At 40.6% G+C, this 26,592-nt stretch overlaps 1 protein-coding gene across 1 annotated transcript; it reads right to left on the minus strand.

Moving 5' to 3' along the window:
- Positions 1 to 10,021: 10,021 nt before the first annotated feature.
- On the minus strand, positions 10,022 to 26,231 carry LOC132771070 (opsin-VA-like). Its single transcript, XM_060768681.2, has 5 exons — positions 25,767 to 26,231; positions 17,482 to 17,692; positions 17,285 to 17,402; positions 13,178 to 13,417; positions 10,022 to 11,230 (listed from the first exon to the last, which is right to left on the minus strand). Exons 1-5 carry the CDS (start codon positions 26,146 to 26,148, stop codon positions 11,000 to 11,002), a joined length of 1,182 nt encoding a protein of 393 aa, XP_060624664.2. The 5' UTR covers positions 26,149 to 26,231; the 3' UTR covers positions 10,022 to 10,999.
- Positions 26,232 to 26,592: the final 361 nt, after the last annotated feature.

Raw genomic sequence — 26,592 nt, forward strand, 5'->3', positions numbered from 1 at the left:
CACTGGTGGAGTTTGGGGAAAATAGAATCTTGACATTCGGGAGTTGTAGTTGCTGGGATTTATAGTTCACCTAGTGTGCCCATCAAGTCTGAATCACGGAAAATGTAAAGGTATTTTTCTCTATCTGAAGCAGCAGACAGCTTTGTCTGTGCTGAAGGACACCACCCGCCAAGTACTGTTCAAAATATCTATGCATTATAACCCTCCTACACACACTTTTCAAGCACACTCACCAGCATTACCGGCAGTGAGGATGTCAGTGGCCTCAGCAAGTGAAATAAATTTACAATAGAGTTCTCCAAGCCTTTCCGATTCTTCATCAGTATGATTCAAGGGACATGCTCTGAAGCTCTACTCAATCAAATAAGGCTGTGATGGCATATATAATCTAACTGTGTGACATTTTTATTACAATTCATTGAGACTAAAGAGAGATGACTACATTAATATCTTGAAGCAGTTTAGTAATAACTGGTATGAAACTGACGTGCCAAATTACCAAGGAGCCCTTAAATTCTATTACAGGTTTTAACTCTTTGAGACTATCAGGGACGGAAGACCTCAGAGAATAGTGAGCAGCTCAACTGTTATGGAGAACTAGAATATACAGTACGAGTACCTGCTTGAAGTCAGTATTATTTTCTGGTTGTTTAGAATTTTTTAAAAAAACCTCTGGAATTATGATTATAGCAAATCTCCCTGTGAGTTTACATTCTTCCTGTGAAATGGGTTTTAGAATACTTTGGATTTTTGGATAAGAAGTACTTAAACTGCATTCATTTATTTTGAAACCTTTCACTACTAAAAGGAAATATACAAAGATCGCAGCAAAAGGAATAAGAAATGAAGGGGAGGCAAACATGTTTTTTACCCTGTCAGGTGTGACTTGAGAAACTGCAAGTAGCTTCTGGTGTGAGAGAATTGGTGGTCTGCAAGGACATTTCCCAGGGGATACCCAGATGTTTTACCATCCTTTGGGATGCTTCTCTCATGTCCCCACATGAGAAGCTAAAACTGACAGATGGGAGCTCACCCCATTCCCAGATTTGAACTGCCAACCTTTTGGTCAGCAGTCCTGCTGGCACAAGGATTTAACCCATTGCGTCACTGGTGGCTCTTAACTGAGTTGAGTTATTCAACATAAAGTTGGCCAGAATCCTTTTATGGGGTATGACATCATTAAAAGTGGGTTTGTATCTGTAGGAATGATGTGGTGGCATAATGTTCATCATCCAGTAGAGCAGTGTTTCTCAACCTTGGGGCTGAGACCCCTGAATGGGTTGTGAAGGGGTATCAGAGGAGTTGCCAAAGACCATCAGAAAGCACAGTATTTTCTGTTGGTCATGGGGTTTCTGTGTAGGAAGTTTGGCTCAATTCTCTCATTGGTGGGGTTCAGAATGCTCTTTGATTGTAGGCGAACGATAAATCCCAGCAACTACAACTCCTAAATGTCAAGGACTATTTCCCCCAAACTCCACCAGTGTTCATATTTGGGCATATTGAGAATTCGTACCAAGTTTGGTACAGATCCATCATCTCTTTAGTTCACAGTGCTCTCTGGATGTAGATCCCAAGCTCAATGCCCACTAGACTCCAAAACTCAAGGTCAATGTCCAGCAGACACTTCCAGTATTTTCTGTTGGTCATGGGAGTTCTGTGTGCCAAGATTGGTTCAATTCCATCATTTGGTGGAGTTCAGAATTCATATTCTGGGATATAGGGCTGTGTGGAAGGGCCCTAAGAGAGAGAAACCCTTCTCCAAAGAGCATAACATTCAGGTTAGTTCGTATAGGAAGGTATGGGTTTTTTTGGTAGTACCAAAATATTGTTAACTTGTGCATGAATCATTGATCAGTGGAAGACAGTTAGGAATTATGTAGGGCCCTTCCACACATCCCTATATCCCAGGATATCAAGGCAGAAAAATCCCATATTATCTGCTTTGAACTGGGTTATGTGATTCCACACACAGATAATGTGGGATTTTCTGCCTCAATATTCTGGGATATAGGGCTGTGTGAAAAGGGTCCATAGAGAACAGGTGTTCCATGAGTTGCCATAAGAGCTTGGGAAAGTTTTTTTTTAGACTAAAGTTCTCAAACACTTCCAGGCAGCATAGTCATGATTGGTTCAGGGGAGCTATAGTTCAAAAATGTAACTTTTTCCAAGCTTTGGATTTTAATGAAAGCACTGTGTACACAACTGAGGTTTGCAAGTGGCTTTCAAGGACAGCTTCCCATAGAGCTCGTTCAGATGGGAGTCTGAGGAGATATGGGAGAAAGAAGTTCGAATCATGGATTCTTCCTCTTTCACTTTTCTTGGACAAGCAAATTAGAATATTGAAAAAAGAATAATTCAGCTCAAACTTCTGAGCCCAGGATACTATTAGCATAACAACATGAAATAAAAGTTCTGTTTCCCTTGTAAACAAGTAATGTGATGGATTACCACTGACATGTTCTTTAAAGACAAACACAAACTAATTATCCTCCAATGTCATGGGAAATTTATAAGGAGGTCAGCTGGTTTGTCTTGGCTGCATCATTAAAGCAAAATAACTGACTGAAAAACAGAAAGACATTGTCGCTCCAGGATGCTAATTTAGCAAATTGTTCATAATATCACAAAATGGTTCTTAATAAATCAGAGGGGTTTCTGATTACCATTTCAGTTGTGTATCCCTTATACACAACCCTTATACCCTTATAAGCTTAAAACTGCTTCTTAATCCAAGAGCATGTGTGAGTATTAGCAGTGTTGGCCAGAATCCTGTTAGGCAGTTACAAAAATATAACCCAGGACTTCATCAGACGGAGTGAGGGAAAAGCATGGAAAAGTGAAGAGAACTGTCTTAACCTGTTCCCTCCGTCTTTCACCCATCTTTCCCTGTCCTTACCTGGCTTTGTCCCCTTTCCCATCTTGAACTTAGGAAATGGAGCACCATGTATTCCCACCAGAAGTGCCCTCACATTATGTGAAGGCCTCCATTGGGACTCTGTTTCCTAAGCTCATGGAAATGGAGCCCAAAGCCCGTGGGATGAAGTTCCTAGAGTTACATATTGATTACTGTTTCATAGTCATGATTTTACACAGGCCCGTAGCCAGGATTTCATTTCGGGGGGGGGGGGTAAAAAATATTCAGGGGGGGTTTCAGGGGGGGCTGAGTTTCGGAGGGGGCTGAGTCTGAGTGAAAGAGGGTCTAGCCTAGCAAACCTTTTGTATCATTACCCCAATACCCCCATGCATATGGGATATATTGATTATGGTGATCAGATCATGATATGAATAAACATAACAGTTTAAATAATGTACCAGTAAGGCCTTTTCGTGAACCACCATGAGAATTTGGGGGGGGGGGGGGGGCTGAAGCCGGCTACATACCTGATTTAACATAGCTCCTAGTTTAGAGTTTACTGGGGACTTACTGGACAGAAGTCATCGAGATCAATGGGGGAATCTATTCCCCTATTGCTCAGGAAGCAGTTAGATTATGGCCCACTGCCCTTTCATGAGAGATCTCTAGTGCAAAGGGAACTGTAATAGAGGTCCTACTTTTGCAGTTACACTAGAGATTGCTTGTAGAAGGAGTGGGACCATCATTCATCTGCTTCCTGATTAACAAAGGAATAGACCCCCATTGATATCTGTTATGCCTTGGCTTAGCTTTTTTCCCTCCTATGTTTCGTTTCCTTGTTTTGTTCTCCCTTTGGTGTGGACTTTGCCATTTGTGCTTAGTTTTAGGGATGGAGCTTAAAACCCACTAAAGGCCTATCTCAGTTGGTTTAGCCCTTTTGCCTCAGAAGTTGTCTAAAAGGCTTTTCCCTCCTCTTTCTTCTGTGTCAGAGTTTTAGAGGAGAAAGCCAGAAATTGTCAGGGTTCCTAGCAATCCAAACAGGCATTCTGTAGTATGTATATACCACGTATATACCATATAGTCACTATAGTTTGTACATACCATCATCATAGCCTGTACTATACCATCAGCATACCTAGTACTGACCATCATAGTCTGGAATATACCACATAGCCAATATAGCCTGTACATTTATCATATAGTTATTATAGTTCTGTACTTTACCGTTTTAGTTCTGTATTATATCAGTAGCCAAGTACCTTATTGTAACCAATATAACCAAGTGACTTACCACAATTACAGTCAAGTATTTTACCTACGAATATAGTCAAGTGTTTATTACCAGTGTAACTAAGTTCAATCAACAAACTTTGTCTTTGTAATATTTTATTTTGATTCGCCTTTCAAGAACCCTGACTGAATTTGACTTTGCCTTTTGTTTCCAGTAAACTTATTTGGTTAACTTTAATCCAGTCTCAAGAGTCTTTATTTTAAAGAATTGAAGTACATCAGAGGGTATACTGATAGCCAGACATATAGTTTTCCTTCTACCCCGGCATGTCATCACAATATCAGTGGCTGCTAGACAGGTAGCAGAGATAGAGAGGATTGGAATAAGATCCACTGCGTTGTACTGCATGGTGTCCATGCACATGTAATCCATAACTGAATTCCAGCCAATGTCAACCTTTTCTTTCTTTGAGTGTTTGCATGTATTACAAAGTTCCATGCATTTTGCAATAAGGTAGCTTCCCTTCGTTTGCAATTATAGGGTCAATGACCCATCAATCATTGTTAAGTTTTGGTTCCGCCCCTTTCCCCAGGGCTCTGGGAGGAGAGGGAGCCATTTTAGGTCAGTCTTGCATTGGAAAGCTTAGCTACAGGACATGGATTAGCTCCACCTGTAGAGAAGCTTCGTTTCTCACAGCATCCGGGAGGAAACAGTTCCAAAGGACTCCAGCTGGAGAATCTACAAAGCCTTGACTGGTAGGTCTACTCAGGACCCAAGAAGCAGTTTGGAGCCAGGACTAGAGCCCACACCAGCAAAGTTTAGAAAGTAGATTGCCCAAGGAGGGGTTAAAAGGGGTTTTCCTCTTAAGGAAAAGAAACAGTTCACGAAGCCAGTTGCCTGTCCCTTGTGGACAAGATTAAGAAAGCCACCAGTTGATTCCAAGCCTTGAAGCATTTGTTTAATTTGTTGAAGATCTAAGAAGTATTTGATTTGTTGAAGACTTAAGCAATAATAAAGAACTTTGTTAAACCTTTCAAGCTTCTAAAGACTCTGTATAGGAAAATCCTTAGGGCCTCTCACTTGAGGCACCCCGGCTTCCCGCTGTTCAAAAGCCAACTGCTATAGGCCCAGCACGTGACAGCACATACATGAACTTATTCCCCACTCTACTAGTAATAACACTCAAGCTTTAACAAGCCAGACTAACTCTTATCATTCGCTTTATTAAAAAAAATATGGAACAACCACCGCATTGCTCGGAATAGCTGCTGACAGTTAAGTCAGAACTTTACAATCCCTGCCTCGCACTACTAAATGTATAGAGATCGTGAACACAAATCAGTTATGAATAAATAACTCTAGGTTTCACATTCGTGACTCTGATCATGACTTCCAGCCAGTGCTATTAAGATATCTTTCCCTTTCACTGTGCTGCTATAGAAGTGAAAGGCAAGTAACTTGCTTCCTCTGATAACATGAACCTGCCTGCATGTATTTGTGCTTTGATCTCTTCAGGGTGCACTGGCTCATTAACTCTCTTGATTCATTAATTCTTCCGTGAAATATCCAGATGTCTGCCTCTTTCTCCCCCCCCCCCCCCCCCCAAAAAAATCCTTTGGACTTCCAGATTGTCTGTATGCTTAAACCTCTCGTCACTTCCATTGGTTCAAACCCATAATGGTTTAAAAACAATTCTCATCTCTATAAATAAAAATGTAACCTTCATTTGTGGGATTAATATAACTCAATAGCCACCGGACGAATTGCCACCAAATTTGGCCACGAGTCACCTACTAACCCAAGGAGCGACCATCACTCAAAAAACTGATTTTGTCATTTGGGAGTTGTAGTTTCTGGGATTTATAATTAACCTACAATCAAAGAGCATTCTGAACTCCACCAATGATGGAATTGAACCATGCGTGGCACACTAGACTCCCATGACCAACAGAAAACACTAGAAGAGTTTGGTGGGCATTGACCTTGAGTCTGGGAGTTGTAGTTCACCTACATCCAGAAAACACTTTGGACTCAAACAATGATGGATCTGGACCAAACTTGGCACAAATATTCCATATTCCCAAATATGAACACAGATGGACTTTGGGGAAAATAGACCTTGAAATTTGGGAGTTGACGTTACTGGGATTTATAGTTCTCTTACAATCAAAGAGCATTCTGAACCCCACTAATGACAGAATTGGGACAAACTTCCCACACAGAACTCCAATGACCAACAGAAAATACTCAAGGCCATCCAGTCCAACTCCCTTCACCAGGGCAGGAAAACCTAATCAAAGCCCTCCTGACAAAGAGTCACCCAGCCATAGATATAGATAGATATATATGATTCACACACAGAGAGAGATATAGTATAGATTTGAAAGGGACCCCTAAACAGATTGTCTGGTTTGCCTACTCTGGAACATGCAACATATAATTATAATTATATGTTGCATGTTCCAGAGTAGGCAAACCAGACAATCTCCACATCAACACTGGCAAAGAAACAGCAAGAAATACTGTTTACCCACAAGCAGAAAGAAATTATATATATTAGAAACCAACACTTTCTCATTACTTTATTTTCCAGATCACCAGACCGGGCCACAGCAACGCATGGCAGGGGACGGCTAGTGAGGAAATAAATTCAAGTGAATTCTGCCTTTTGCCTACCACAGTGTGTAGATTAAGCACCAATGTTATAATTTTCACAATATAAAAACATCGAATGCTGTCACTATTCCTGCACCTGTGGAATGACACTTGAGAAGCACTGTGTGTGTGTACACACAGAGACATGCTCACTTGAAATGGACAACATACTAAATTTTATGATTCAAGCAGGTAGATTTGTAGATCACAAGAGATCAACAGAAAAAAAATAATTATAGTGGTAGTGTATATATTATAAGTGGAACCTGTTGTATGTGAAACTTGCCACAAGAGGGCTCCCTTGGTTTCCTGTTCATTCAAAACTTTTGTTATTATGGTACCTTGACGTTATCTCCATGTGATCATAAACCACAAGAAAGGAGATGGTGCTAGAAAATTAATGTTGACTTCAAAGTTCTTTGCAATATGACAGTTGTACTGTGTCATGTCTGTAAAGGTGTTTAATCGTGTTTAACTGGGATTTTAAAAATACTGTTTATTTTTAATCCTTCCTTAATGTTTGCATATTTGTATATTTTAAACTGTATGCTGATACTTTCATGTTAAGCCACTTTGAGTCTCCTGCAGGAGAGATAAAGTGGGGTGTAAATAAATAAATATAATAATAATAAATTAATAAAGTGGAATATATTACATTTAATAGTAGTTGTAAAGCTTCCTATTGCAATAGTGCTTTGAATGCAATTTTCCTGCTTCTTGGCAGAGGGTTGGACTGGATGGCCCATGAGGTCTCTTCCAACTCTTATGATTCTATAATAGAGCACCTGGAATTATTTTATTTCATATTATATATATGCTCTCGCTCCTGTCAACAGCGCAAATGCGCCTGGTGGGGATGAGAGACAGGGCCTTCTCGGCTTTGGCCCCCGCCTATGGAACACTCTCCTAGATGAGGTAAGATCCACTCCCTCCCTCCTGGCTTTTAGGAAAAAAATTAAAAACATGGTTTTGGGACCAGGCCTTCGGGCAGTAGAAACAAATCTACGCAACATTTCGGAAAGACAATGACTCGAACGGCAATTCAACGGATGAGACTGTTTTACTGTTTTAATGATTGTTTTACTGTTTATGGATGTATTTTAATATGATTTATGTCTTACTGTAACTGTATAATTGTAATTGTTTGTGCTGGCATTGAATTTTGCCATTACCTATGTGGAAACCGCTTTGAGTCCCCTTCGAGGTGAGAAAAGTGATATACAAATGTTGTCAATAAATAAATCATAAATAAACAAACAGATGAAGGTAAAAAAAAGCAAAAAGGAAGAGGGTTTCTTCAAACCAACAGTCGAAGAAAGGCAAGTGATGAATAGCCTTTTAAATGTTGTCAGACTGTGCCATTTATGGGCTGCATGCAATCCTGGACCCACATTCACAGCATATCTGCTTTGAACTGGGTTGTCTGAGTCCACACTCAGATAATGTGGGATTTTCTTCCTTGACATTCTGGGATAGAGGGTTATGTGGAAGGGCCCTAAGTTCAAAGTGCAAAAGTAGGCTAGATTCCTCTTGAGGGACCTTACACCTTTGTAAGTGGATTGATGCCTCCTGAAATAAGAATTGCAAGACTGCCTAATGGCTGTATCTAGTAGAAAACTGCTATTATGTTACTATATAGCAGGTGCCCAATGTGCAGCAGAATATGCAGTGAGGTGTAGCATGCACATTGCTCTTGAGGGACTGCAGACAGTATCATCTTATGCACCATCACAATTTAGTGCTCTGATACATAGTTAAGTATCTGTAAAGTTATGTAATTTAGGGCCCTTCCAGACAGGCCCTATATCCCAGGATCTGATCCAGGTTTTCTGTTGGCTTTGAGCGATTATAGTGCCAAGGCTTATTAAATATGGTTTTATGTGGGCAAGCAGATGGTGGCTACTTAATGGCAGATGGTCTGTATCAGAAACTACAGCTGATGTGGTCTATCCAATGCAATTTTCTGAATCAGCACCCCAAATAACCAAACCGAATCTAAAGTTGCCCAAAAACTGATTCGTAACCATTTTGTTACTTATGTTGGGGAGTAGTCTCTGGCCAAGTGGTCCCTGGTTAAAAATAAAGGTTGGGAACCACTGGTCTATATTTAAGAAGTGACGGTGGGGACAAGGAACCAAATTTGGAGAGAGGTTAAGCATCTTAGGAGAAGAAATCTGTCATGGGGGCTTTTCCTCCATCTAGGGCCCCTTCCCCATAGCTGAATGAAATCTCACGTTATCTGCTTTGAATTGGGTTATATGGCAGTGTAGACTCAGATAATCCAGTTCAAGACAGATATTGTGGCCAGGCATGTGGCCAGGCATGTAGCCGGGGGGGGGGGGGCTTGAGGGGCTTCAGCCCCCCCCCCCCCCCCGAAATTCTCATGGTGGTTCGCGAAAAGGCCTTACTGGTGCATTATTTAAACTGTTATGTTTATTCATATCATGATCTGATCATCATACTCAATATATCCCATATGCATGGGGGTATTGGGGTAATGATACAAAAGGTTTGCTAGGCTAGACCCTCTTTCACTCACTCAGCCTCCCCCAAAACTCAGCCCCCCCCCCCCCCGAAACCTCCCCTGAAAAAAATTCAACCCCCCCCCCCCCCGAAACAAAATCCTGGCTACGGGCCTGCCTAAGACTGTGAGAATGTGACCTGCTCTAGAGCATTTGACCTTGGTCTTCCAAAGTCTCAATCCAAAACTTCAACCACTGCACTACACTAGTTCCCTGAGTAGAGTATGATATGGAAATATTCCTCTGAAGAGATACAATTCCTATGGAGGAACAGTTTTTCCACTTTATTCAAAACAAAATTAAAATCAGGGAGGGATTTCCAGTATTTGACGAATGCCACTGAATAGTTCTGATGCCCCTCCTCACCCTTCATGAGGACATATGTATAAGAATTGAGTCAAGCTGTTCTGAGAATAAGAATGGCTTTATTTCAACAATTGAGAATTTCGATGGGGATACTATGATCCACAACTTCAAAGCAAACCAGAAAGTCACATGGTTCATCACGTTCCTTCCCTGAGTTCTCTTTTCCCTTCCCACCCAATAATAAAAGACACAGCCCTTTCATTTCTCCAGACAGGACCATCCCAAAATAGTATGAGGTGGACCAGCAAATGTGGCTGTCACTGCCCCCTCCCACGTTTAGCAATAATTTCTTAGCACACCTTCAGGGCTGGTCCTAGGTAATTTTCAAGTGTAAGCAAACAGTATTTTGGCACACACACACCCCCAAACCAATTACTGAAAAATAAAAGGTAGAAGAGCGCCCCTTGGAGATTTGCACTATATGCAAATGCGTATCTTGCCTATTGCTTCAGCCACCCCTGCACACCTTGATAATCTATGTCTGCTGCCAGAGTCATTTGCCTCACTGTGTATATTAACAGGGTTGGGTCTATTCACAGCTGGATGAAAACTCACAGATGCTCTGCTCCTATTACACAATGGGGCAGTTGGAAGAGGCCTCATACTGCAGACTTTTTTTTCTTCTCTTCCCTATCCTACACAAGGAAAGACGGGCATGCAAGAAGCAAAGCAGTGGCAAAGTTGGGAAAAGGCCTTTTTGCTCTGTGCTCATGCATAGCATGCAAGGCGAAAGTCTAAGATTATTTCACATCCTCATTCAGTCATGAAGATCTCCACATACTTCACAGAATTAGTCTGAGGAGAAAATGGAAGCAGTTGTAATATCCATACAAGAAAAGCAGAACACAAATAATACAGCATGCATACCTTACACATACAATATATTATTAACTTTCATACCGCACACTCTCATATAATCTGCTTTAAAATATTTCGGAAGCTCTAGCTGAGTTGATGCCATTTGGCCATTTTTTGCTTTACAAAATCAGCCCTCATGTTGCACTTTGTTCTACCTAGCTCAATTTCAATCAAAAATAGCATAAAAAGTGTCAAACAAATACAAATGTTTAAGTGGATCTCAAACACAGGCCTTTCTGTGCTGTGGATCCTGGCCAGAGGTCTTTCTATGCATTTTTCCAAGTTTCCTCAATGACCTCAATTTCTATGCTAAACAAATGATTAAATATGCACATTAGAAGTTCACTCTTTGGAAAAACACCAGATAAATTTGGATAAAGCATGTGATAACACCAGCGAGCATGATGCTTTTTGATTTGAGTCTTGGCATTCTTGTTGATTGCCATTTTGTGCAAAAGAATGGTAAAATCAGAATATTAATGTTCTTCTGACTCATCGTCTTCAAGGATGCATTCACACTGGATAGACTTTATTCTCGGAAATTGCCAGCTGAGCAAAGGACTGACAGCTGCCATGTTCATCCTCATTTCTTGGATTGAAGACAATGACATGGGCAGCTACTGTGGACATCTCCCCACAGTGTTTGGTGTGGGCTAGTGTGTCCTTCTCTGAAATTGGATTCACATTGGCATCTACAATCTCTTGGTTGCTGCATCGGAACAACTGGACCAGACACTTCCGGAACTAGAAATGAAATCACAATTGATTATGATTTGAATTTCATCAATACTTTGTAGAGTATTAACATTCCTTCCTCAACAAAACCTCCATAACTACAACTGAAATTTCAGTTAACTAGAGTTTCATCAATACACTTTATTATCTATTTTTAAAGGGTTTTTTGACAGTTAAAAAGTCCCCGAAGATATTGCTAGTGGGCCTTAGTTCAAGATACTGGTGTTCCATCTGTCCTGAATAGGGTTGCATTCTTCCTAAATCAAGCCTTAGGACCTTTTGCCCATCAGGTGCTTTTGAACTACAACTCCTAGAACCTTCAACCATTGGGCATGGCTAACTCATGGAAATTGGAGTCGAACAACATCCATCTAGGTCAGTGTTTCTCAATCTTCCTAATGCTGGGACCCCTTAATACAGTTCCTCATGTTATGGTGACCCCCAACCATAACATTATTTTTGTTGCTACTTCATAACTAATTTTTCTACTGTTATTAATTATAATGTAAATATAAATATAATTATAATGTAAATATAAAGTAGACTGTATTTTCATTCACTGGACCAAATTTGGCACAAATACCTGAAACGCCCAAATTTGAATACTGATGGGGTTGGGCGGGGGGATTGATTTTGTCATTTGTGAGTGTAGTTGCTGAGATTTCTAGTTTACCTACAATCAAAGAGCATTCTGAACTCCACCAATGAAGGAATTGAACAAAACTTGGCACACAGAACTCCCATGACCAACAGAAAATATTGAAAGGGTTTGGTGGGCATTGACCTTGAGTTTTGGAGTTGTAGTTCACCTACATCCAGATGATGGATCTGGACCAAATTTAGCACAGATACTCAGGCTTCCTGAAGGCCACTGGGGGAGTGGCCTTCAGGAAGAGCTGTTCTTAGCCACGCCCACCTCATCCCTCTTTGCATCGCTGGGCGTGCAAAGCCGCCGATGCAAAGAGGAATGAGATGGGCGTGGGTAAGAATAGCTCTGCCTGAAGGGAAGCCGCCGATGCAAAGAGGGACGAGGTGGGTGCGGGTAAGAACAGCTCTTCCTGAAGGCCATGCCCCCAGTGGCCTTCAGGAAGAGCTGTTCTTACCCACGCCTACCTCATCCCCCTTTGCATCGCCGGGCGTGCAAAGACGCCGATGCAAAGAGGGACGAAGTGGGCATTGGTAAGAACAGCTCTGCTTGAAGGGAAGCTGCCGATGCAAAGAGGGACGAGGTGGGCATGGGTACGAATAGCTCTGCCTGAAGGGAAGCTGCCGATGCAAAGAGGGACGAGGTGGATGTTAGTAAGAACAGCTCTGCCTGAAGGGAAGCCGCCAATGCAAAGAGGGATGAGGTGGGCATGGCTAAGAACAGCTCTTCCTGAAGGCAACGCCCCTCTTTCCATCGGTGGCTCTGCAATCCATCGCCGTTCACCACCACCCAGGGTTTTGTCATATTGAAAATGCTTTTCAAACCAACAACACATTTTTGTTCAGAAAAAACTGTGAGATTTTAAAACTGTTTAGACTTTCTGACTTTGTCAAAGTTAATGCTTCTGGAGGGAGGGGCACCTTCCATTAGCGAAGCAAATGAAGCAATTCAGATTTCTGCTATTTCCGATCTTTTTTCAAGAAAATTTGAGAAATCATTTCAAAATCGAAACACCAGTGCCCCCTATATATGAAACGAGTTTAGAAACTTTTTTTTTTTTATCACCCAAGCCTAGTGTATACTTTGGAAATTGCAGTATACAATTGTTGGTTACTAACTAGCTCTGTATATTTGAAGATGTGTCACCAGTGCTTAAATTCCTCTACTCATTCCCATTTCCAAGCTTTTCATTCCGACTACATAGATAAAAAACAATTAATTTAAAACATAAAGGCAGAATCAAAACAGAAATCATGCCTGTGATATCAAAGCAATTCTATTCAAATACCGAAGCAGGAGGTATACAGTACCTGATTATTCATAAAGACATAGATAACTGGGTTATAAACAGTAGCTGTTTTTGAAAAGAAAGCTGGGATTGCAGCAAGACGTGGATCCAGTTCAATCGAAGGGCAGGTAGTGACCAAAATTGAAAAGGCTGCATATGGAGACCAGCAGATTAAAAATGCAAGGATCATAATGACAACCATTCTAGTAACTTGTCTTTCAGGCTTTCTTGTAGTACCTAATCTGCCTTGGGTATCTGAAACCTTGAAAGAGAGAAAGGGGGCACAAATTACACAAGCCAACAAAATCAAACTTTTTGTAATAATCAGAAATGCAAGTAGCAGTTTAAATCAATTTTTAATGCTGATTTTAATTTTTTTCCAATCATGTCAACTTTTAAAAAATATGATGAATGGTACATTACAGTGGACTGCTGTAAACTACACATTTCTCATCATATTCATGTAACACAAGCCACCAAGTATTTTCATCAGATATAATTTTCGGTCATTCTTATAGAATTTTTTGCTCTGAATTCACATCTGTTTTTTTTTTCCTCTATCACGTGTAGTTTTTGTGATGAGGCTATTTGAATAATTAATGCATTTACACACTGATATCAATAGAATCTAATTAACCACAATCCAACAAACATTTTTCATCAGATGTCATTTTAGGTCATTCTTACAAAGTTTTTTTCCTACTGAATTCAGATCAGTGTTTATTTTTTTCTCTATCACATGTAGTTTTTGCAATGAGACTAATCGAATAATTAGTGCGTAAATACATTAACTATTTCATTAGCCTCTTCGCAAAAATTAACCGTGATAGCTAAAAAATAAACACAGATCTGAATTCAATGTGAAAAACTCTGTAAGAATTATCTAAAATTACATCTGATGAAAAATACTTGTTGGCTTGTGTTGTTAAGAGAATTGGCATGGTAAGAATTTCTCTCATACATTAAATTAAGAGACAATTTTGATCCAGATGTGCAAAGTAATGTGGATAATTTTTTGGCTGCAAAAAAATGTAATCAAAATCAAAATGTAAGCAAGAAATTCAAGAAGGCATAGAGAGGTGAACTGAGAGTGTAGCATATTATTATTGTCACTAGATAAAACTACCAAACTTTACATATGAAATGCTCAGATTCCTTTCGGTTATTAGGTTGATTTTTAATATAATAATCATAATAACTTTACACAAATCAGTCAAAACTTAAGGATGTGGGAGCAGATTCATTTCTCAGTGATTACTTAGTAGATACTATTTTACTTATGACCTCACACACGATAAAATCAGTGTTTCTAGACATATGGAAATCGGCAACCCACAGAACCCATCACATGACGCAAGCTTCAACTATAGCAGTGTTTCTCAACCTGGGGGTCGGGTCCCCTGTGGGGGTCGTGAGGGGGTGTCAGAGGGGTCGCCAAAGACCATCAGATAACTTAGTATTTTCTGTTGGTCATGGGGGTTCTGTGTGGAAAGTTTGGTCCAATTCTATCGTTGGTGGGGTTGAGAATACTATTTCATTGTGGATGAACTATAAATCCCAACAACTACAACTAGTTAATGAAAATATGTAATTCAACTCCCAAATGGCAAGGTCTATTTTCTCCAAACTCTACCAGTGTTCACATTTGGGCGTATTGAGTATTTGTGCCAAGTTTGATCCAGATCCATCATTGCTTGAGTCCACAGTGCTCTCTGGATGTAGGTGAACTACAACTCTAAAAACTCAAGGTCAATGTCCACCAGACCTTCCCAGTATTTTCTCTTGGTCATGGGAATTCTGTGTGCCATGTTTGGTTCCATTCCATCACTGATGGAATTCAGAATCAATCACCCCCAAGCCAACCCCACCAGTATTCAAATTTTGGGCGTATCAGGTATTTGTCCCAAATTTGGTCCAGGGACTGAAAATACATCCTGCATATCGGATATTTATATTACAATTCATAACAGTAGCAAAATTGCAGTTATGAAGTAACAATGAAAATAACGTTTTGGTTGGGGGTCACCACAACATGAGGACCTGTATTAAGGGGTCGTGGCATTAGGAAGGTTGAGAACCACTGAACTATAGGTTTCTGATATATCGCTGTTTCTAAAGTGTGGGTTTTTCCCACACTAAGTAAATTAGCAGTCAACTTCTTTTTCAATTTCCTACATAGAGGCATGTAAAAAAAATCCCAATTTAACATGTGATGGGAATCGCCATTTGTAAATAAAACAATGGCATTGTCATGGAGGGAGGAGTCAAGATGGGCAGTATCATTTCCTTTCTTCCGCCATTACCATTTTGGGACCGAGGAGGAAGGAAAAGGAATAGATCTCTTCTCAAATGTAAAATAAATAGATTTCACTTTTTAATGGAGATATATCTATGCGTAAATGAAATAGGCCTTATACTTTGCACAAGACAAAACACATAGGATTTTTTTTCTATCCAAAGAAAATGGAGGAGGAGACAGTCGGAGGAAACATATGTCCCTGTGTGATGACAAATCAAACGGATAAATCTTAAGAAACCAGAGATGAAGATTAGGTGTGAAGGGGTAGGAAAATCTTCCATTTAATTTCAAAATGGGGAGTGGTGAAGTTTAAGGGAAAACCAACAATCTCAAAGGTTTTACTTATCCCATGGGATGAAGTCCTTGCTTTTTCAATAAATAAGTTGGAGATGGAGGTCCCATCTACACTGACCATCTGATGCAGTTCTAAGCTAACTTTCAACTGCAGTGGACAGACAATAAACTCCCACGAAAGCAAGCAAAAGAAAGCCCTTAATGTGTACCAGTGCTCTGTGGTTTGTGTAATCACCATCTGGGCCTCAAACTGGTTCCAAGAATTCCTATGTAATCATCTGCACAGTGAAATCACTTTCTCCAATACCAGTTTGAAACTGCATTTATGGTCAATGTATATAGCCCCATAGATACAGATAGATGTGCCCATGGGCATTACAAGTGTATTATTACTTCTTTTACAGTAAATTTGGTACTAGAGGCAGAATTAAATGGATTATATTAGTCTACATTGTCATATATCCCAGTATATATGCGGATAATCTGGATTTTATATGTAAGGAAGTAGCAGAATGCTAGCATTGTTTTTTTTTTAAAGGTTGACATTATCTGTCTTGATATTTCAATCTGAAATGAAAAGCTGAATTAAATATTTTAATTAACTAGTTGTGTGTGAAAGAGAGATCTCAAAAATAAAATAAAATAGAAGGAACTGGAAAGAAATTTAAAAACAATTAGAATGGTAAATTTAGTAGTATGTGATATTCAAAACAAAAAAAGGAAAGAAAGAAAGAAAGAGAGGGAGGGAGGGAGGGAGGGGGAGGAAGGGAAGGGAAGGGAAGGGAAGGGAAGGGAAGGGAAGGGAAGGAAGGAAGGAAGGAAGGAAGGAAGGAAGGAAGGAAGGAAGGAAGGAAAAAACTAGGGCCCCTTCTGCACTGCCATATAATCCAGATAATCCACATTACCTGCTTTGAAATGGATTATATGAGCCTGCACTGCCATATAATCCAGTTCAAAGCAGATAATCTGGCATTGTAGAAGGATCCTTGGTGAAAAGGCACTCTATTATCTTCACCAGATTTCAGTCAATCGTGACATATATCCATAAATTTGTGGAAGGCTCCCTGATACATGTGTTGTTTAACATTCGTACGTTAATATTACTTTAATATTGCTCCCTATGAGATCACTACCACAGAGAAGTATCATTTGATTTTATACAGGACAAAGTATACAGATTTGCCCAGAAACTTTCAGATGTCAGAAGGAAGACAATGGATGAGCGAATGAAGCACATTACATGGATTAATTTTAGTGATATTTTAAAACATTTGTACTTCCCTGAGCATTTTACATCTTGATTTACATCCTCCAACAGTTAATTCAATGTGTCTACATTGGTAGAGATTAACTAATATATTTTCAGATCATATTCAATATAATACTGCCCTTGAGATCTATAATAAACTAAGCAAAGGCTGCAAGCATATAATTTTTGGAGACACGGTTCCTCTTAAAGTTGACACATTACAATAAAGGATTACTAGCTAAAGATTCACTGTCATTCATTTATCTCTTGTAAATGTTTGCACCTACCTTTCTAAGTTTCCGCATCAATTTTCCATAGGATACCAAAATCACCAATAAGGGTAGTATGAAACAGGTCGTGAAGAATGTAATTATGAATGTGTGATCATTGTAGTCTCCAGAATACCTATAAAAACCACAGAAGGCTTTTAGGTTCTGACTGGTTAGCAGGATCAGACAAACATCACATTTCCCAGTTGCCTTACCAGTTGGGTTCACAGGTTGTCCCAATTTTGCTGGTGGTATAGCTGCTCCAACCCATGATAGGAGGGACAGTCCAGATAAAGGAGAAAATCCACACAAAGGCTATTCCCAATGCGGCATGTTTCCCATTGAGACGCATGTTTCCCAAGGGGCGGCAAATCACAACATAGCGCTCAAATGCAAGTAGGGCAAGTGACCAGAGGGCAACTATTCCTGCAATGAAGAATAAATACTATTAGTAGAAATGAAAAATAAATAAATGTGGTATCATGACAAGAATGTGGATTCATGGACCTTGAGATATTGCTGAGCTAAAACTTATAGCATATCTGATAGTTGCCTATATAGACTAGAACTGATATAAGCTGTAGTCCAGCAACCTCTGAAAAGGCACAAGCTCATCATACATAGTGAAGTGAATATGATGTATGGCTTTGTCTAGAACAGGCGTGGGCAAAGTGGGCCAATCATTTGGAGTTTCTCATGGCTACTTTGGTAGCCACTAGTGACTTCATCACACACGATTAAATAAGTGTTTCTACACACTTAAGAAACTGCCACAATGGTGCCCTTCACATGATACATGCGTCAAATGGGAGGCTGGTTCTAAGGTGTGTGTTTTTGCCACAATTCCTGAGTCAATAGGCAAGTGACGTATTCCTCAATTCCCTGCGTAGAGACTTGTAAAAACACCCAATTTGACATATGATGGGAATTCCCCCTTGCCCATTTGTAAATAAAACGATGACATCATCATGGAGGGAGGAGCCAAGAATCGATTCCTTTCTGCTGCCATTACGATTTTGGGACTGAGAATGTATAGCAAACAAGACATTCAAAACATTCAGGAGAAATTGCAAACATTCAAATTCCGCGCTTTGCCTCTCTGTAATCTTGCAAGCTTTCATCTCCCTCTTCCTGTAGTCATAAAAGTCCTTTTGAACTCTTGCCTGAAACTCCTGCTGTGCTGCTTTTGCCTATCAAAAGGATAGCAGCGAGAGATTTAAGAGAGCTAAAGCTTCATCCCGTCTCCACCCAAGAACTCAAGAATAACCCCTCTATATATGTTGTTGTTTTTCCGGGGTGTCTGTTGAACTCCTGAGAAAGAAAGAAGTTAAAAAAAAAGAAAGAAAAGAAAATGGGGAAGGAACTGTGTAAAAAACAAGTCTTTACTGTGCGATGGCAAATCAAATGGATAAATTTTAAAGAAAGCAGAGAGGCCAGGCTTTAGCACAGCAGGTAAAACCCCTAGCTGAAGAAAATCTTGCCGATTGAAATGTCGACAGTTTGAGCCTAGATTGGGTTGAGCTCCTAACCATTAGCCCAGCTTCTGCTCATCGAGCAGTTCAAAAACAGTAATTTGAGTAGATAAATAGGTACCACTTTGGCGGAGAGGTAATAAAAGGTTCTCAGGTGGACATGCCAGCAATTCGATTGGGAGTGCATCTAAAGACAACAAAGCTCCTCAGCATGGAAGATGGAGTGACACACACACACCCTACAGATACCGGAGATTGGAAAAGACAGGAAGTCTTTACCTCTATTTATGTATGGTTCTATGAGTCTAAGGGTGAATCTACACTGTAGAATTAATGCAGTTTGATACCACTGCCACAACTCAATGCCTGGTAGTTGTAATTTTTTACATTGTCTTAAGGCTTCTATGTGGGTGTCTTGCCAAAACACAGCTTCCAGGATTACAAAGCACCAAGCCATTGTAGTTAAAGTGGTGACAAAATGCATTAACTCTGCTGTGTAGATGCACCCAGGCCCATAGCCAGGATTTCGTTTCGGGGGGGGGGGGGCTAAAAAAATTCAGGGGGGGGCTCGGGGGGGCTGAGTTTCGGGGGGGCTGAGTCTGAGTGAAAGAGGGTCTAGCATAGCAAACCTTTTGTATCATTACCCCAATACCCCCATGCATATGGGATATATTGATTATGGTGATCAGATCATGATATGAATAAACATAACAGTTTAAATAATGCACCAGTAAGGCCTTTTCGCGAACCACCATGAGAATTTCGGGGGAGGGGGGGCTGAAGCCCCTCAAGCCCCCCCCCCCCCCCCCGGCTACATGCCTGGATGCACCCTAAGCCATCTGTCGACTTATGATAACTCAATTAATAATTTCATATGGTTTTATTAGAGAAGAAATACTCAGAGGTAGCTTTTCCAATTCCTTCCTCTGAAATATATCTGACAACTGGTATTCATTGCTAGTTTCCCATCCAAGTACTAACCAGGCCTGAAGCTGCTTAGTTTCTAAGATCAGACGAAATCTGGTGCCTTTAAGGTATCTCATTCAGTTTTTGATCAATATTAACACTGAACTATTTCCAGGATACTAAGAGTGCATTGATCAGACAAGTTAGCTTCTGCTCCTTTCATCCATTTGCTTTGATGGGATGATATGCACTTACACAATTAGCTGCTTAATTGGAAATGAGCTTGAATGATTTTTCGAAAATCACCTGGCTTCTTCTGTGACTATATCAGCTGCTTCTTTCCAAAATAATTTTTTGCTGTACATTTTGATGGCCAGTTCAAATTGGTATTGCATTGCATAACCGATGGTGTATACATTAACTTCCTGCTACCACATCAATACACTCTCAAAGTTGCTGTTATATCAGAATAAAGAGGTAGGACAAACCCATGTGTAAAGTAGATAGAATCATAATGTTCAAAGAGACCACAACACCCATTATGTCCAACCTTTGTTATGTAGGAATGTACAATGAAAGTACTGCCAACAGATGGCCATCCAGCCTCTGTTTGAAAACCAGAGGAGACTCCACCATAAATAGAAATGCTAATGGCACAAACCGATACATACGAGCTGTAATATACCACTAAAAACCAAACAGAAAGGATATGGATACATGGAATTTTATCTTGAAAAATCGTATTGATGATCCTAGACTATGCATTGTATAATTGATTGTTGACCATTTTCTGGTTTTGAGCATATTGCGTACTGTCCTTCATAGTGCGTACCTCTGTATCTTTTGTGTATATCCTACTTTCAGATGTAGCTGGAAGTCTCCTTCATTGTTGAATAAATGTATCAGGGATATGTTAATCAGAAATGAAATGTTGGTGGACAGAAAAAGAGATTTAAAGATGGGCTTAAAGCCAACCTTAAAAACTGTGGCATAGACACCAAGAACTGGGGAGTCTTGGCCCTTGAGCATTCTAACTGGAGGTCAGCTGTGACCAGCAGTGCTGCAGAATTTGAAAAGACACGAATGGAAGGCAAAAGGGAGAAACATGCCAAGAGGAAAACGCATCAAGCCAATCCTGATCGGGACCGCCTTCCATCTGGAAATTGATGTCCTCACCAAGGGAGAACATGCAGATCAAGAATAGGGCTCCATAGCCACCTATGGACTCACCACCAGGGCACCACATCTGGAAGACCATCATCCTTGAGCTACGAGGGATCACCTAAGTGAGTAATGTTAGCCAGTGTCAGAAAGGCTTGCTCCTTATTTAAAAAGTGAGATGGTGCTACTGAATAGACAGCTCTGCAGCTAGTTGGCTCTCTTTGGAATTAATAGCAAAGATGAGAGATTCGATGATGTTACAGCAAGCATGAGCAAACTTTGGTCCCCTATGTGTTTTGGACTTCAACTCCCACAATTCCTAACAGCCAGTCCAAAACACCTGGAGGGCTGAAGTTTGCCCATTCCTGTACTATAGGCTAACTTTCGCCTGTGAAGGACAGGTTCTAGCAGCTAATTTAAGGCTTGGTATATTCATTACTTCTGTGCAATTCACTCAACATTCACTTGGTCTCATGGCTTGGAAAAGTGACATTTTAGACTACAACTTTCATGATACTCCAGCCAACATGGGCAGTGGCCATGTTGACTGGTAGGTTCTGTAGGGTTGTAATTTTTTAAAAAGTAATTTTCCCAAACTGAAGAGATCACATGCAAATAAGGCAGCAGATGTGGATGGGTGCAAAAAATAAAGACACCAACAATGTGGTTTCCTCCACATCTACATTTGACTTGAGGGCATAAGGAGTCTCTAAGGAAAAGTTCCATTAGAATTTTCTTTTTAATAGAATTTTCCCCAGTTAAATAAGTATTTCACTGTGAAAATGGTACAGTGTTAAATTCCATAAATTTGAATAAAGGAAGTGTTAAGTATGTCGTGTTAAACTTTCCCACTGAAATTAAGATAATTTGGGGGCATTTTTCTAAGGTGAATTACAGTGTGGAGTATGGAGATTTCAATTCCAGAGGCAGTCCTAGGTAATATTCAATGGTAAGCAAACAGTATTTTGGCGTGCCCCCCCCCCCCAACCAATCACTGATATATATAGAGAGGGGGGGGGCATGGACAAATTTTAACCCTCCAGGTATTTTGGACCTGCTTGGGAGGGAAAAGGCAACGATAGCAAGGAAGGAAGGGGAATATATTCCCCTCCTTTCCCCGCCATCGCTGCCTTCTCCTTTCCAAGCAGGAGCCGGAGAGGGAGAGAAGCAGCAGGAGCAAAGGGAGGTGCGCTGAGGATGGCGAGGAAGGCCCTGGCGGCAGTGGTGAGGAGGAGAGGAGGTGAAGGAGGAGGAAGAAGTAGCACCAGCAGCAGCAGCACAAAGAGGAGAGCCGCCATGTTGCCGCTACCTCCTCCAAGGGCCTAACCAGCCTCCTCCTTCCCCGCCACCTCCTCCGCCTCGCCTTTGCCTCAGGAGGTTAGGCCCCCGGAGGAGGAGGCAGTGACATGGCAGCTCCCCTCTTTGCGCTGCTGCTTCTTCTCAGTTGGGAGCAAGGCCACGGTGAAAAGTTCGGCTAACCACTGCTGTGCGAGCACGACTGCGGCATTCACGTAGATGCCTCAAGAGTGCCCCTGGGCAAAATCAACTATACCACAAATGCTTACTTTGCATAATGGGTTGAGCCGCCCCTGTTCAATTCAGTCAAAATGCATGCTGTTTCAGGGTCCATTGTCAGCTAGCCCCTCATTCTGTTTACCAAAAAGTTACTCAAAACAGGAGGGGTGTTACCTTTTTCATTCAGCAAAGATTCCGCCCAATGGCTACAATGGGAAACTTTAAAGCCTCAATCCTCAGCCATTTATCTGCATGAAACCTACCTCAGTTTTAGACCCCATTTACAACTGCAGGCCTGCCAAGTTTCAAAACAATTCACCAATTTACTGATTTTTTAGAATTATTTTAAGTTTTAACCATAACATTTTTTAAAATAAGACAAACTGCAAGAGGGGGTTCTGGGAATTGTAGTTGCCAGTTGTGTCCATTCTCAGCCAGTCAGAGCATAGACACTACCAGGCTTCTTATTGGCTGAGAAACAAAGAGAGAAAAACTTCACTCCAGGAGGAACTCAAGAGATTTTTCAATGCCCACCCCATGCAAGTGTTGCTGGGAAAACAAGTTCCCAGCAGGACCCTCTCTGGAAGAGAAGCCTAAGAAACTTTCCAAAAAGAAATGAATGCCGGGGAGGGAGAAAAAGATGTTTCAATAATCCCATCTTCTCCAGGAGCCCGACAGAAGCCCCTGTCTCATGTATATTGCACACTTAACTTTTTCCTCTCCTGGAGCAGATAAAATCTGGCTTTCTTGATCCGTTTTGCCAGACTTTTCTGCTCCCCCCTCCCTGTTCTGTTTTCAGAGATCATATGAAAAGGACCATCAAATATTACAAGTCATTTTAGTTCAAACTGATTCGGTCCCAAGCCTAGTCAGGAATGCTACTCCTTTTGGAAAATGGTTATACTTTCTTTGTGAGTGAGCTATGTCCTGATGAAAAATGGAAGAAGGGTATTCTTAGTATAAATACCATGAAGGCAACAAACCCCAACTGACCAAATCCCATCAAGCTAAGCAGGGCCAATCCTTGGATGAGAAACTATTGAAGAATATCAGATGTTTTGGGGCAATATTTCAGAGCAGAAATCCAGCCTCAATTCCTGGCCTATGAAAACCTTATGAAATTCATAAGGTTACCATAAGGCAACTTAAAAGAACATACTCCCATACATTCTTAGTATTTAGCTTGAAAAAAATGAAGTTTGTGATAGTGCTTTAATTCCTTCTGCATAAAAGAATATAACCAAAAACTTGCTAGGATGGTAGAGGAAAACTAGACTGATTCAAGAATTCAGTTAGTGGCATAATTTTGTAATATCCCATAGGAACATCATGTGTTAGTATCAGATATGGAGAAATTGTTTCCAAAGTTTCAAGAAGGAATGCTGAGTTAAAGAGAAAAAATAACAATTAAACCCATGTCATATGCTTTTCACTTCTGTTGCCACTATAATGTTACAAGAAGTAGAGATGGATCAGTTGGGCACCTAGTTAGCAGAGTTGCCCAGCCTGAATCAGGAATTATTTCAGCAAAAAGATAACCAACTTTCAGACTCTGGCATTGTCCTCCCCAGTCTGTTGGACTACAACTTCCATTACCCCTTGCCAGCATAGCCAAGAAAAATGCTGCCTGGGGTGATAGGAGGAGTCATCTAGCAGATCTAGACAGCACTGAAATGCGGAAAGCTCAGAAAGACCTTTTTCACATTGGCCATTTACTGCTTGCTGAGGATATTGCTGAACTCAAACTTTGGCAGCTCAGAGTTATTGCTTCTGAAACAGCCAGCTAAAAATGGCAGTTTCTCCAGGGATGCTTGAAAAAGACAATGCTGAGAGATTCTCCCTAGAGAAAAGTATAAACTCCTTTAACCCATTTGATACAATACCCATTTCAAAGGCAAGTTGGACACACAAGTGAGGATGGGACAACTGCTACATTTCCACTAAAAGACGGTGTAATGTTATCAAGAAGTTATCTCAGACTCAAGATAAGAAGTCTTCAGTTCATGTCTCCAAGTGGTTGTGAAATTCAATACATAGCTTGGAGTAAGTTGGCATCTATAAGCTTTACACCAGTGTTTCTCAAGCTTCCTAATGCCATGACTCCTTAATACAGTTCCTCATGTTGTGGTAACCTACAACCATAAAATTATTTTCGTTGCTACTTCATAACTGTAATTTTGCTACTGTTATGAACTGTAATGTAAATATCTGATATACACAATGGCACAAATACCTGATGCGCCCAAATTTGAACACAGGTGGGGTTGGGAGGGGGTTGATTCTGTCATTTGGGAGTTGTAGTTGCTGGGATTTATAGTTCACCTACAATCAAGGAGCATTCTGAACTCCACCAATGATGGAATTGAACCAAACTTGGCACACAGAACTCCCATGACCAACAGAAAATACTGGAAGAGTTTGGTGGGCATTGACCTTGAGTTTTGGAGTTTTAGTTCAGCTATATCCAGAGAACACTGTGGACTCAAACAATGATGGATCTGGACCAAACTTGGCATGAATACTCAATATGCCCAAATGTGAACACTGGTGGAGTTTGGGGAAAATAGACCTTGAAATTTGGGAGTTTATAGTTCACCTACAATCAAACCCCACCAATGACAGAATTGGGCCAAACTTCTCACACAGAACCCCCAAGACCAACACAAAATACTGTGTTTTCTGATGGTCTTTGGAGACCCCTCTGACACCCCCTTGCAACCCCCCAGGGGTCTCAACCTCCACATTGAGAAACACTGCTTTACATGTTTGTTTTAAGAAGAAAACTAAATTAAAATGTGTAACTCCATGCAAAATACAGAAGCATCATGTTTCATTTCATTCTCATGTAATTGCACTTGAATAGCTAGCTATATGAACAGTAGACAAGTGGAACAACATAATGTTAAGTTTAATTTAGAATTAAACTGCTTCTGTTCAAAAAAGTGAAAGTAACCGAGTACTTAGTTAATATGAAGATAACTTGGATTGAGAGGGTTGTGAAAGGAGACCCCATGGGGTGACCTTAGAAGCAGAGTAATTGACCAATTAACCAGATGTAGAACTACAGTTAATCACCTACGAACACTTTAATTGGGTAATAGCCCTGAGTTACAATACTGCTATTTTTCAAAGGAGTCATACTTCAGCATTATCACTTCAGATTGTAAAAGGTTTACCCCCAAAAGCACATTTAATTTTCTCTCTTCATATGGATTTTCCTTATCTTATAGATTAATTTCAAATAACAAGCCCCCATCCCCACTCCAAAAAAAGGCACTGATTTGCCTCCATGGTTGAAAGCCACAATTAAATCCTTGCTATGTTAACCTCCATAACAGTGAATGCTGTTTTATCAAGATATTCTCCCCCCCCCCCCCCCCCCGATAAAATTATTTCCATGGGCCACTCATTTGAAGAGTTACCAAAACAGAAACTTGTCCGCTTACCAAAGAAAGTGACTGCGAATCCTTCCAAGACACATGCCCAGTGACCCATGTAAAAATAACCCTTCAGATTTGTCGAAAAACTAATTGTGCCTCCAATCAAAGACACGAGAAAATCAGCCACAGAGAGATTCACTATGACATAGTTGAGAGGCTGCCTCAGCTGTTTGAATTTGATAGTCACAAGGATGACAGTGAAGTTTTCAGACAAAGAAAGCAAAGTCACTACAAACATCAAGGCAGAAATCAGGTGGAAATTCCAGGGTTCGATGATGTCCAAGGGTTGTAAGAACGGGTCGAAAGGTGCGGAGCTGGAAGAAGGGTTGAAAAGCCAAGAATCATTTTCAGCTTCCCTCCTCAGTCCATCCATGTCCGGTTTGCTCATTGCTTTGCCTTTTGCCACAGAAGAGTGGAGCAGATGAAAAGGTATTAGCACATCAAAGCAACTATGTTTATTCCTAAAATGGAATTTCCTGTCTTTCCTTTTTTTTTTTTTTTTTTTTGGAATGGGGAATACTCCTGATACTTTTCTGCTCGAAAATAAAAACTAGCAAAAGAAAAGTTCTGTAGACAAAAATGCTTGGCACTTGCGGTGGGGCCGAGCCTAAATAAGCCAAGCTCTGAAAAGCAATTTGGTCTCCTCCTTTGGCATTCTTCTCATGGCTGTCACTGCCTCCAAACTAGCAAGATTTAAAAAAACAAGTGGGATTTCTCCCTGTGATTCCTCCATGACAGATAACAATACAGAAGCAGGAATGGCCTCTGTATCTGCATCTCTTCTAGAGGAAGGAGGAAAACAGCAACAGCTTGCAACAGGAATCCTTTCCTG

Source organism: Anolis sagrei, chromosome 3 (genome assembly GCF_037176765.1).
Source record: "Anolis sagrei isolate rAnoSag1 chromosome 3, rAnoSag1.mat, whole genome shotgun sequence".
NCBI lineage: Eukaryota > Metazoa > Chordata > Lepidosauria > Squamata > Dactyloidae > Anolis > Anolis sagrei.